Source organism: Rutidosis leptorrhynchoides, chromosome 8, assembly GCF_046630445.1.
Source record: "Rutidosis leptorrhynchoides isolate AG116_Rl617_1_P2 chromosome 8, CSIRO_AGI_Rlap_v1, whole genome shotgun sequence".
NCBI classification, from domain to species: Eukaryota; Viridiplantae; Streptophyta; class Magnoliopsida; order Asterales; family Asteraceae; genus Rutidosis; species Rutidosis leptorrhynchoides.
In genome coordinates this window covers 235,869,147-235,883,320 of record NC_092340.1, presented here as the reverse complement: position 1 = coordinate 235,883,320, position 14,174 = coordinate 235,869,147, and the positions used below count along the sequence as shown (strand labels likewise).

General features: G+C 29.6%; 1 protein-coding gene across 1 annotated transcript; it reads right to left on the bottom strand.

Moving 5' to 3' along the window:
• Positions 1 to 1,814: 1,814 nt before the first annotated feature.
• On the bottom strand, positions 1,815 to 3,423 carry LOC139862618 (protein ASPARTIC PROTEASE IN GUARD CELL 1). The gene has a single exon (XM_071851232.1). The coding sequence runs from the start codon at positions 3,421 to 3,423 to the stop codon at positions 1,951 to 1,953; it is 1,473 nt and encodes a 490-aa protein (XP_071707333.1). The 3' UTR covers positions 1,815 to 1,950.
• Between the last annotated feature and the right edge of the window lie 10,751 nt (positions 3,424 to 14,174).

Genomic DNA, 14,174 nt, shown 5'->3' with positions numbered 1-14,174 from the left:
GCATTTTTACTTTTATAACCCATGGCATGTAGTTGTTTCCAGTTGATTCTAAAGGAGTAAATTTAAGCTTTTCCAGATTCGACATTTTCTATTATCAAAAATTAAAACAAACATCATGATAAATTAGAGTCAATTTATATTCATAAGTATATAAACATTAAACATAAATTTAATATAACATAAATGATAAGTAGGTGACAGTGTCGACCATGTGTAAGCAATCATAAATAAATGTTATATAACAAAAATATAAATATTAGTAAACATAAATGAAAATTTGGCGACAGTGTCGACCATATATTTTTTCAGGTGGTATAACCGACCTATATCATTCTGGTGGTATAACCGACCATATATCATTTTGGTGGTATAACCGACCATATATCATTTTGGTGGTATAACCGACCATATATCATTTTGGTGGCAGAGCCAACCATATTTAGTATTAAGATTATCGTGCTGATAACGTGTTATAATTCAGTAGGCTTATAACTACCTTTAGTGGTTTGATTCTTGATGTTATAATTCAGTAGGCTTATAACTACCTTTAGTGATTTGATTCTTGATTAAGAATACTAATAATGAAGTGTAAGAACAAAGATGATAATGGAGAAAGAAAGAAACACTTTGTAAGTGTGTGAAATGGTGTAAGTTTAATGCTTGCATTCATGAGTATTTATAGCCTAAAATCTCAATATAAAAATACATACTTTGTGTACCAAAATTGACTATATGTATACACCAAAATTGACTATCCATATCTATATTATTATTATTATTATAACAAAAATGCCAATCAAAAATATCAAACATTACATTAGATGTCATGTTGCTACAGTGATTTAAGGGCTTTTTTTTTTTTTTTTTTTTATCATTTGACACCTTCCACTATATAAGTGTAATGATGAACCATACATGAAGAGCGATATCTCACTTGGGTTAAGTTTATTTGAGTGGTCATCGTGGAAAGTCGCATAAAATGTTCAAATTGCTTTGCTTCGCTCGCATAACAAGTGTCCGTATCATTTGGTGTGTTAATAACTTTTCTTTATATTTTAAAAATTGAGTTGTAATTGGCTTAAAATTCAAATACCAATGAGAGCGCGGATGTAACACGAAAATCACATGTGATTAAGAAAAAAATTTAAAAAAAAATAAATTTCGAAATTTTTTTTATTTTTTTTTTGAAATTTTTTTTTTCGAAAATTATTTTTTCGCAATTTTTTTTACAATCATATGTAATTTTGCATGTCAATTACATGTGATTATACATGTAAAATTCAATCACATGTGATTGAAAAAAAAAATATTTCGAAAATTTGTTTTTTAAATTTTTTTCCAATCACATGTGATTTTTGCGTCACATGTCGCGCTATCATAGGTCCCTTGAATCTCAACTTAATTTATGGATTCAAATAAATATTACTCCCTCCGTCTCATTCCAATAGTCCACAGACAAAAAACACACAGTTTTAGGAAATCCCACTAACTTCATTTCTCCACCAATGAAATATTTTCTCTCTTCAGATCCACCAATGAAATATCTTCTTTTTTTTCTATTTATGGAAGTAGACTATCAGAATGAGACAACCCAAAATGAAATAATGGCCCATTGGAATGAGACGGAGGTAGTACAATTTTGTGCACCTTCCAAACATTTATTGTCCGTTTTCCTTGTACATTTTGCGTTGGATTATGTTCAATATCGATATAAGGGTTCATTATTAGTACATCTATCTATACAAGCAAAAATAAGTGTTTAGAACTGATAAACTAAAAGCTTAGAACCATTCATCCATCAAAATATTGTGGCTATTACAAATGTGTTCCAAGAACCATCTTACACGACACTCCTTGATACAAAATACACCTCGATCGAAACCCATAATTTCGAATAGTTAAAAAATAGGTTAAAATAAACAATAATTTAAATAATTCTTGAGTAACGTTTCAGCATTTATCAGGGGAGAATCCAATGAGGGAGTTTTCAAGGTCATAACTGACACGTGTCCCTTGCTGTTGTACATTACCAATAATCGATAAAGTAGACGACGTCGGAGCAAATGCTAAACAAAACGTCCCAACCGAATCAACCGGTATCAAATAATTCTTAGCCGGTAAATCCAATACTCCCCCGTTACTGAAATGAAATGATACCGTTGGCACTTGTACACTTTTCTTTTTCGATAAATCATAACACGTGTCAAATAACGCAACTCCGTTAGTCGCCGTTAAATCCTTCGTCCTTTTTACAAATGCGTCTCGTAACGCATTGTACGCTTCCGTTTGCAACCGAGTCACCGCCGTACCGGAATCAACTATCACTCCGGCATCACCTTCGTCAGTTAACTTGAATAATGACTCCGGAACACCTAGCATTTCTCCGGCGACACTTAATCCTCTCAATCCGACGTAATAAAACGTTTCAAGTTTTTTGTTACGCAGCAACGGAGCTGTAACTGTAACGGCATCGTGTGGAATCGGTGAATTGAAGTCGAGAGTTGACGCTGAGTCAGAATCGCGGTCAACTAGACAATACGAATACGACGTCGCGTTAATTTGCGACGGAAAAGATAACGGTCCGCCGCCGAGACCAATCAATCCGGCAGCTCCGACGAACAATCCTTCGTTAACGTGACCGCATCCAATAGCGATATTCTGAACGGCATTATATCCGGTGAAAGTAACCGTCTCCGTCACGAGATCGCCGACGGTGTACGAACCGTCACCGTATGAGACTTCGTACATGCACGTGCCGTTACGGCATTCAGAAACGTCAAGAGACTTGCAGTCATGTGCGTCGCATGTGACAGGTGAGTAGGAAGATGACGCCATCGGCTCGAAAATCGGATCAGTTTGCTGGTAGCAATCAGCGCACGGTGCGCATTGTAGCCAGTTAACGTCACTTCCGGTATCAAGTACCATATAAAGTTGACTCGGTGGATGACCGATTCCAACTCGGACGAAATACTCTCCACTTCCTTGACTTGTACCTGAAGTGACCGGAACTTGTAAATCTTCACTTAAAAGTTGACTGTCTAACGGTTTTAGATCTGACTTTTTGACGCCGTTAACGGCTAGTTTTAATTTAGTTTGAAGTGAGTTGACTCGGAGCGAGTCACGAGCGAGTCTAGATAAAATAACTGACTCGTAGTTTTGGTGTGAGGATTTGTGAACTGAGATTCGAGAATGCAGTTGTAGAGAAAGAACAGAAGAAGTAGAGAGGTCAGAGTCAAACGATGCCGTTTTGGGGTGTGAAGTGGGAGAAGTGATTGAGAGTGTGGATAGAGTTTTATGGATGGAATCGGAGACATTTAATTCCGATGAAAGTCCTGTGGAAGTTGGGAAGAATGTACGGGAAAGAGTTGAGTGGAGTGATAAAGTGAAAAGAATGCAAAGGAGATGAAATGTTAATTTTGTCATTGTAGAAAGTGAGTGAGGAGAGAGGAGGAGATGAATGAACGGATATATACCGGAAAAAAAGAGAGTGATGATTAGATTATACGATTAAAAGATTTGTTACGTAAATAGTGTCATTCCTATAGCATGTTTGCTTTCGAATAAAAACAAATTAGTGTTTATATATTACTCGTATCTATAGTCTCTAACTAATATTAAATCTCCAACCTTAATAAATAACAATTTTTTTTTATAAAAGAAAATTAGAAAGAAAAAAAAATTAATCTCAGTCTGCTGATGTCATGCTTATTTTTTTTTTTTTTTCTATCTTATGTTTAAAAAAAATTATATTTTTATTAAATTTAAATCAGTATAATTAAAATACCAAGTAACTCTGTAACTGAAACAGATTACTTTGAACTCAACATAATTACCACGCCTCTTTTCAAGTTAGGGTTCAAATGTTACTTTCATCTGCTTTTTCATCTCCATCAAAAACTTCTCCATCATCTTCTTCTTCATCTACTTCCTGCATCATTAAATCCTTAAAAAACTTGTCACATTCCAGATACGCTCCTGTTTCTCAAATAAAAAAACTCTAGAAAATCCAAACCATAGTGAATCCACCACTGTTGTCGCTGCTGTTAACACCGTCGTCGCTGGCGCTGCTGTTACCACTGCTGACTAATGTTCCTATTCTCAAAATGAGGTAACCATTTACCATTATAGTTTTCTATACATATATCTGTTGATTTTAGGGTTTACCATTTGTAACATTCCGTCTTTTTCCGTTTAGTTATTTTAAAGTCCGTTATATAATGATAACATCTCCCGTTAATACGCGTTCTTAAAATCTTTCGTTTAGGTAATTCACGCACCCGCTTTTAAACTTGAGGGACTAAACTTGCCAAGAGACCAAAGATTTGACTAGGTCAAATAGTCAAACCTTTCTCCTCCACTAACTCATTCATCTCCTCTTTCTCCTTTTGATACTTCCAAATCCTCTCAACATTCAATCAAAGATTCATCATCTATTCAAGATCTAGCAAACATCATGTGATGACCCGGGAATTTCCGACCAAATTTAAACATAATCTTATATGATTCGACTCGATAAGCAAAGTCTATTAAACCGAGTCTCATTATGTTTGAACTATTTCATGATAACATTTGACCTTTAACTATTTCCGACGATTCACGAACCTTTAATTGTAACTAAGAATGTAAATATAAATAATTATATATAAAACTAATTATATTAGTATTAATGAACTATTAAGTAATTTTGTTATTATAAAAGATAACATTTAATAACTAAAGATTTTCATTTTGAATATATATAGTAAGTATATTGTATATAAATGATTCAAACATATTTTACCAACGTTATCAAAATATTAAATGTACAATGTTATACTTTGTAGTTAATTGTTTAATATACATAATTAATCATCTACTCAACATTTAAAACATGATTTTATATATATGGTAGTATACATATATACATAAATATAACTATATATATATGATTTTATACATAATTATTATATTATGTATATGTAGAAATTTATAATATATCTATGATGAAATAATGTACTATTTTAATAAATATATATAATACTTACATATATAAAACATTTATATTTTTCATAATTACATACATAAGTATAATATAATTAGTATGTAAATAAATATTATAATATATTTATATTAAAATGCATAAATATATAATATTCAGTATATGTTACAATACATATTACATAATTATTAAATATTACATAATAATAGATGATATTAATAAATTAAATTTAAATACAAATATAGTTTTTGTAGTAATGTTATTTGTATCGTCAAATATCAATATTTGTATTCATAATATCACTTTATATCATATAAAGATGAAATTGGATGTATAAATTAGATTATTATTACTAATATTATTATTATCGATAAAATATTAATATTATCATAATTAGTATGGTATTATTATTATTATTATTATTATTATCATTTTTACAATTATTATTATCATTAATATTATATTTATCATTATTATTAATTTTATTAATATTATTAGATATTAATAGTATTGTTATTATATATTATTATTATTAATTAAAAAAAAATAGGGATCTATATTATACGCGTGACCTCTGTATCCTTTATCTCTATTATTATTATTTTTTTTGTTTCTTTCCTGCTCCCAACTCGTGAACCTGTGTTGACATTTTCTCCATTTTTTATCAACCGATCTCTATTATTACAACATGATTATGTATAATTGCAAATCAAATAAAAAGGAAATCCAATGGGATTAAAGAGCACAGCGATTTTTTTTTCTTCTTCTCTGCACGCTCCAATTTTTTTTCTTCTCTTAATTCAATTTCGAATAAAGTTTCAAAATCTAAAAATGCAGAAAGGTTAGAAATCTTTCTTTGAATCTATCTGCAAAATCTCAACTCTCAAATCTTTATATCGATCTTGAATTTTGAAGTCAAAGTTTAGTTTAAAAAAAGTCAACAATTGTTCTTGAGACAAATTCGCGTTCGTGTATATGTTTCTGATCAAATTGACGATTCCAGTAGTTTTTATACATGTTTAGAAAACTATTTCGTGTTATAAACATTATCTATAATGTTATCTATTACGAAATCAATTTTTTTTGTTTTGTTCCAAGAACCGACGCTGCAGTAGGCCTTTAGTATTTTTTTTTTTTTTTTATTTTAGAACCCAAATTTTTTTTTTTTTTCTGTAATGTTTTGAAGCTTTAAAGGGAACCCCGATTTTTTTTTTTTTTTTTTTTTTTGGTTATTGATGTTTTGTTGAATCCATGAGACTTGTGGAGAAGAAGAGGAATAGAAGAAAAACAGTTTATATATAAAATTTAAATTCGATATTAGTACAGAGAATCAGAATTGGTGGGATGGTCGAGAGTGTTTGCGTGTGAGCATGTGGTCACGAGATCGAGTCCAGAGGACGGTAGTTTTTTTTTTAAACTCTTTTAATGTGAGGTAGTTTTCTTTTCTAATTTTATTATTGTTATTATATATTAATTATTATTAGTATTATTATTATTATTGTGATTGTTTTGATTATTATTGTTATTGTTATTATTAGTATCATACTTGTTATCATATTTGAAAGTATTATAGACATTACTATTATTATTATGATAGGTATTAATAATATTATTATTAGTAATAAACTTATCATTTTAGTATTTTATCATCATTAGGATTATGATTATGATTATCATTATTATTATTATGAAGGAAATAAAAATATATTATTATCATCAATATTAGAATTTGTACCGGTTTATAAATAATAGTATCATCAGTACATTTACAATTAATAATATCATATTTATCAGTATCATCATTAATATTTACTAGTATTATTATGATTATCATTTATCATTTTATAAATATTAGAACCCTTATTATTAACATAAGTATGGTATTAGTATTAATATTATTTTAGAGTTATTATTATTAGTATCATTAACAGTTATCATTTTCATTTTTTTTGCTATTAGTATTATCATTATTAATAAAATTATTATTATTATTAGTAAATCATTATTATCTAAATTATTATTTTAACAAATAAATCTTTTGTACACTATATATATACTTATGGTATATACTAGGATTGTATTAATAATTCACATAACAAACTAATAAAATTTCATAAATACAATACTAACCACAAATATATGTATATAAATATATTAATGTCACTATTTATATAAACGTAAATCATTATAGATATATATACATAAAATAGATATATATATAAAATATAACTTAAAATATAATATAAGTATACGTTTTAAAATAAAGGTTAGAATAAATTCTACAAAACTATAATATATAAATAATACATATTAATAAATGAAATTTTGTAACTTACATTATACGTATTAATATATACACAATTGATATAGGTTCGTGAATCCGAGGCCAACCCTGCATTGTTCAATGACGTCATATGTATTTTTACTACAAAATACAGTATCGTGAGTTTCATTTGCCTTTTTACCCTTTATATTTTTGGGCTGAGAATACATGCGCAACTTTTATAACTGTTTTACGAAATTGACACAAGTACGTGAAACTACATTCTATGGTTGGATTATCGAAGTCGAATATGCCCCTTTTTATTAAGTCTGGTAATCTAAGAATTAGGGAACAGACACCCTAATTGACGCGAATCCTAAATATAGATCTATCGGGCCCAACAAGCCCCATCCAAAGTACCGGATGTTTTAGTACTTCGAAATTTATATCATGTCCGAAGGAGGATCCCGGAATGATGGGGATATTCTTATATATGCATATTGTTAATGTCGGTTACCAGGTGTTCAATCCATATGAATGATATTTTTGTCTCTATGCATGGGACGTATGTTTATGAGAAATGGAAATCTGAAATCTTGTGGTCTATTAAAATGATGGAAACGATTGTTTAAGTTAAACTAATGAACTCACCAACCTTTTGGTTGACACTTTAAAGCATGTTTATTCTCAGGTACGAAAGAAATCTTCCGCTGTGTATTTGCTCATTTTATAGATATTACTTGGAGTCATTCATGGCATATTTCAAAAGACGTTGCATTCGAGTCGTCGAGTTCATCAAGATTATTATCAAGTCAATTATAGTTGGATATATTATGAAATGGTATGCATGCCTGTCAACTTTCGATGTAATGAAAGTTTGTCTTTTCAAAAACGAATGCAATGTTTGTAAAATGTATCATATAGAGGTCAAGTACCTCGCGATGTAATCAACTGTTGTGAATTGTTTATAATCGATATGGACTTCGTCCGGATGGATTAGGACGGGTCTTCACAGTTGGTATCAGAGCGGTGGTCTTAGCGAACCAGGTCTTGCATTAGTGAGTCTAACTGACAGTCGTTAGAATGCATTAATGAGTCTGGACTTCGACCGTGTTTGCATGTCAAAAGTTTTGCTTATCATTTAGTATCGAAAAATTATTTGCTTATCATCCTTAAAGTCTAAGACACGTCTTACTGCCTTTATTGCATAGACAGTGTATAGTTAAATTCATATCTTAGCGTATCTGTTATTGTTACCTTTGCCTGACAGCTTCCGTAGATTCCTCCGTAGCTTATGGGATTTTAGTATTATATATGCATATGTAAATTATGTATTGCAGGGTACTAATCTACATCCTATAATCTATTTCTTATCGAAAATCCTTCATCTGATCGTACGAGATGAATCCCTCAACCAGTTCGAGTCCATCAGATTTCGATAGCTATTTCGATAGTTATTCCGACAGCTATTTCGATATGGATTTCCACTCGAGCTCCGAAAGCAGAGTAACCGGAATGAATCGATCAATTAGCCATCATCTATTCTGAATGAATTGGAGATGGGTTCGTAGTCGACTTAATCAATGGAAACGCGAAGAAGGCGATCATTTCCACTAACCAAATTCACCTCTTGACAATGAACCTAAAACGTTTACCGGCGAACCTGTTCGAGACACCATTTTCTCTCTCATTTCCAAAGTATCTCATCACGATCATATACTATCTCAGATTCTAAACCTCATTCATCCGCTCGTCCGAACCGACAATCATCCTGGTGTAATAGAAGAAGTTAACGAACTTCGCGCATAAGTTGTAGTCTTGGAAAATATGGTGCAAAACGTACCAGCTTCATCCAAATCACCGGCACCAACAGTACCACCAACAACCCAAATTTCAATATCACATGCCTCAACATCTCAATCTATACCTCGAGTATAATCATCATTCTACATGACATTCTACATCAGTTATCTTCGTTCGACATGGTGATTATGTAATCTCTAATGTTTTAGAGATTATTTATTCTAGTTCCAACTGAAAACTAAATGAGTTTAATATCATGTTAACTCATTAAATTCATGATTACATTTGAAGAAAATATATATGTATATATGTTTTCATAAAGATTGTAATTAAAAATTCTTTTGTACAAACTGTTAATAATAAAAATATTTTAACGGGTAGGTAATACCCGAGGAATATTTAAATTTCACATTAATAAGTTACACTGTATATTCTTCGAATCTGATTCAACAGTTATTCACTATCCTATTTACAACCACCGGGATACTTATCCATTCACCAAAGAATAACTATTTTCATTCAAATTCAATTTCATATTTGAATTTTGACCTATCAGAATCCAACAAGTGGCATAATGAAGAAATAATGGACACAATAAAAATTGATTAGAAACAGACTAATTAACAATATTAAATTTTATTAAGAAACCACGCTAACAAAATCCTAGCTAACTGTTCCTAGCTAACTGTTAATTCCGTATTACATTTTATTTATCGCAATTTATTTATCGCAATTTATATTCTCGCAATTTTATTTATTGTCATTTAATTTCTGTTATTTACTTTACGCACTTTATTTATCGTCATTTAATTTCTGTTATTTATTTTACGCACTTTAAATATCGGGACACGTATACAAGGTTTTGACATATCATATCGACACATCTATATATATTATTTGGAATCACCATAGACACTCTATATGCAGTAATGATCGAGTTCTCTATACAGGGTTGAGGTTGATTCTATAATAATATATATACTTTGAGTTGTGATCGAGTCTGAGACATGTACACGGGTCACGATACGTATTAATTAATTCAAATATTATATATTAAACTATATATGAATGATTGCACTGTCAACTGTGGACTATCGACTGTGGACTAATAACATTGGACAATTAAAATGAATTAAAATATTGAATATAACATATGAAACTAAACAATTCTTCAAGTTTGCCACTTGATTTCGTCTTAAACCTCATTTGTATCTTCACGATTACATTCTGCGTTCAAACTTTTCATGATTCTTGAAAACACCTCAATCGATAGGATGAATCAACCGCACTTCATCTACGGAAGGAAAGATTTATGCATATAGTTATGCACCTGAGAAACTCTCGGCAATTGAGTAAAAGTTCAACACGTAGCCGCGTCAGATCCTTTGGCATTTATTAACAAAAACAACTTTGCGATCCCTTTTCAAAATTAGCCAATTTTGTCACAGCTCCAACAAGTCAACTTCAACTTTTCGTACGAAACAACCTTATTATAACGTTTATATATACGCGTGCTCTTTTATTGTTACCAGGTAACCTTTCATATTCCATCATATTACCATCAGCGTTTAATCATCTAAAAACACAATTCTCCTGAAACCACCTCGGATTAATAACCGATGATTCAGATATCATAGCATTAAATGCAGAGGAAACAGAAAAATGGTAGATGGTCTAAACGGACAAAAATTTGATGATAAAGAAAGGAGTGTTAGGAACGCTCGATAGAAAATTGGGTATTGAAAAACAGATTGAGTTACCCATGAAGGAGACCAAGGACAAATACAAGGACCAAATCCTATATTCAAAGGATTCAGGTAATTCTGGATCCGTTGAAATCTTTAGAGAATATCTTGCTCCGAAGTCATGTTAAAATCTTGCGGAAAATCTTTCTCCATCAACCGTCGAACTTAGAAATTCCAAAATATCATCATCAATATCTTTGATATTTCTGAGGATATTTTCATAAATATTCTCGTCCGAAATTATATACCTCTTCGTGCTTCCTGTGTATCAATATATTGGAAACATTCAATAGAAAATATAGTACCGAAAAGCAGATTATGCGAAACTATGAAGAAAGCCGTGGATAAATCACAAAGAATAAGTTTGACTTCAAAGAATCCAAATAATTCAATGTCTGCTAAAGTCTATAGTGAATAACTTGCTCCTTACTCTAAACCCTTGCAGACAATAGTTTCTATCATCCTCTGATCTTAGATATTCTGAGATATTATCGTACCTTTCATTATAAATATCCTCCATATTTCTGGAGATATTTTTATAACTATTCTTATCTGAAATCATTAATCTTTTCATGCTATCAGTATTACATCATATAGAAACTGTTAGTTTCTATATTCTGTAAATTTTCAAGCTTAAAATATGAATGTTATTGTAGTAATGATGGGAACTGATGCATGAGTTAGTATAATATAATGACACTTGATCAACGTGATTATATTACAGTAAGTCATGCTGAGTTTCTAAATGAAACGTGATGATTCACAGATCATAACGTCATCATGTGCCATGTTACATAACTCTTTCATCCTACTTAACTCCGTAACAAATCAAGAAAATGTATTCTTGATGGTTCTATCTTCGGTGATGTTGATAAATTTGAAAATAAAATCGTGCTATCACGTTCCTTCATGCTTAGAACATTATAATCATTCGAAACTCTATATCTATAAATTCTGGACCATTATTCGCTTGACTTGAAGTCGGGAAGAGAAAACAAAAGCATAGAGCTTTGAAATATAAGGGAGAATATAAAGTCCGATAACAACACATAAATTACAAACCGTGTATATCAATGTTTATCGCAACATAAAGACACGGGAGAATTAAAAACATTATAATCCTGAGGGCGAAGTAGAAGAAAGCAGATTCCTCTGGTGGAAGTTGGAAAAGAAGAATGATTGTTGCGATAGTAAGGATGAGGACAAGGATCAGAACTGGATTAATCATTTTCAGAATCTTTTGGATGTATGAACTAAGAAAGAAAGTATAATAATGGTGAGAATAATGGAAAGGAAGAGCTTAATTTATACTAGAAATATCAGACGTAGTAATCGGGGCAGATCACCGTATTTAATTAAAGAGATCTTAATTTCCATAAATCCCGAAGAATCAGATTTTATAGATCTTCAAGATTTTCTTTAAATCCCTTAAATTCCGGAATTCAACCAAGGCAATGTCAAAAGTTAAGACGCGCCTTATTTTCTAAATTCAAACCTGACTACGTCAAAAGTTAAAAACAAATCTTTGTTTCTCATTTCATCCTTTTGTGAATAGCTTCATTCGCACTCTTCGAATAATCGAATTATTTTTATCCATATTACTCAATGATGATAAAACTCAAGTTATCAACTCATATTCGTCAGGAAAACATATTTATTGTTAGCTATGACGACCTCACTCAAATTTCGGGACGAAATTTCTTTAACGGGTAGGTACTGTGATGACCCGGGAATTTCCGACCAAATTTAAACATAATCTTATATGATTCGACTCGATAAGCAAAGTCTATTAAACCGAGTCTCATTATGTTTGAACTATTTCATGATAACATTTGACCTTTAACTATTTCCGACGATTCACGAACCTTTAATTGTAACTAAGAATGTAAATATAAATAATTATATATAAAACTAATTATATTAGTATTAATGAACTATTAAGTAATTTTGTTATTATAAAAGATAACATTTAATAACTAAAGATTTTCATTTTGAATATATATAGTAAGTATATTGTATATAAATGATTCAAACATATTTTACCAAAGTTATCAAAATATTAAATGTACAATGTTATACTTTGTAGTTAATTGTTTAATATACATAATTAATCATCTACTCAACATTTAAAACATGATTTTATATATATGGTAGTATACATATATACATAAATATAACTATATATATATGATTTTATACATAATTATTATATTATGTATATGTAGAAATTTATAATATATCTATGATGAAATAATGTACTATTTTAATAAATATATATAATACTTACATATATAAAACATTTATATTTTTCATAATTACATACATAAGTATAATATAATTAGTATGTAAATAAATATTATAATATATTTATATTAAAATGCATAAATATATAATATTCAGTATATGTTACAATACATATTACATAATTATTAAATATTACATAATAATAGATGATATTAATAAATTAAATTTAAATACAAATATAGTTTTTGTAGTAATGTTATTTGTATCGTCAAATATCAATATTTGTATTCATAATATCACTTTATATCATATAAAGATGAAATTGGATGTATAAATTAGATTATTATTACTAATATTATTATTATCGATAAAATGTTAATATTATCATAATTAGTATGGTATTATTATTATTATTATTATTATTATTATTATCATTTTTACAATTATTATTATCATTAATATTATATTTATCATTATTATTAATTTTATTAATATTATTAGATATTAATAGTATTGTTATTATATATTATTATTATTAATTAAAAAAAAGTAGGGATCTATATTATACGCGTGACCTCTGTATCCTTTATCTCTATTATTATTATTTTTTTTGTTTCTTTCCTGCTCCCAACTCGTGAACCTGTGTTGACATTTTCTCCATTTTTTATCAACCGATCTCTATTATTACAACATGATTATGTATAATTGCAAATCAAATAAAAAGGAAATCCAATGGGATTAAAGAGCACAGCGATTTTTTTTTCTTCTTCTCTGCACGCTCCAATTTTTTTTCTTCTCTTAATTCAATTTCGAATAAAGTTTCAAAATCTAAAAATGCAGAAAGGTTAGAAATCTTTCTTTGAATCTATCTGCAAAATCTCAACTCTCAAATCTTTATATCGATCTTGAATTTTGAAGTCAAAGTTTAGTTTAAAAAAAGTCAACAATTGTTCTTGAGACAAATTCGCGTTCGTGTATATGTTTCTGATCAAATTGACGATTCCAGTAGTTTTTATACATGTTTAGAAAACTATTTCGTGTTATAAACATTATCTATAATGTTATCTATTACGAAATCAATTTTTTTTGTTTTGTTCCAAGAACCGACGCTGCAGTAGGCCTTTAGTATTTTTTTTTTTTT

Bases quoted from the DNA above. Each gene is read 5' to 3' on its own strand.
- LOC139862618 (XM_071851232.1), bottom strand. From the start codon at position 3,423: ATGACAAAATTAACATTTCATCTCCTTTGCATTCTTTTCACTTTATCA.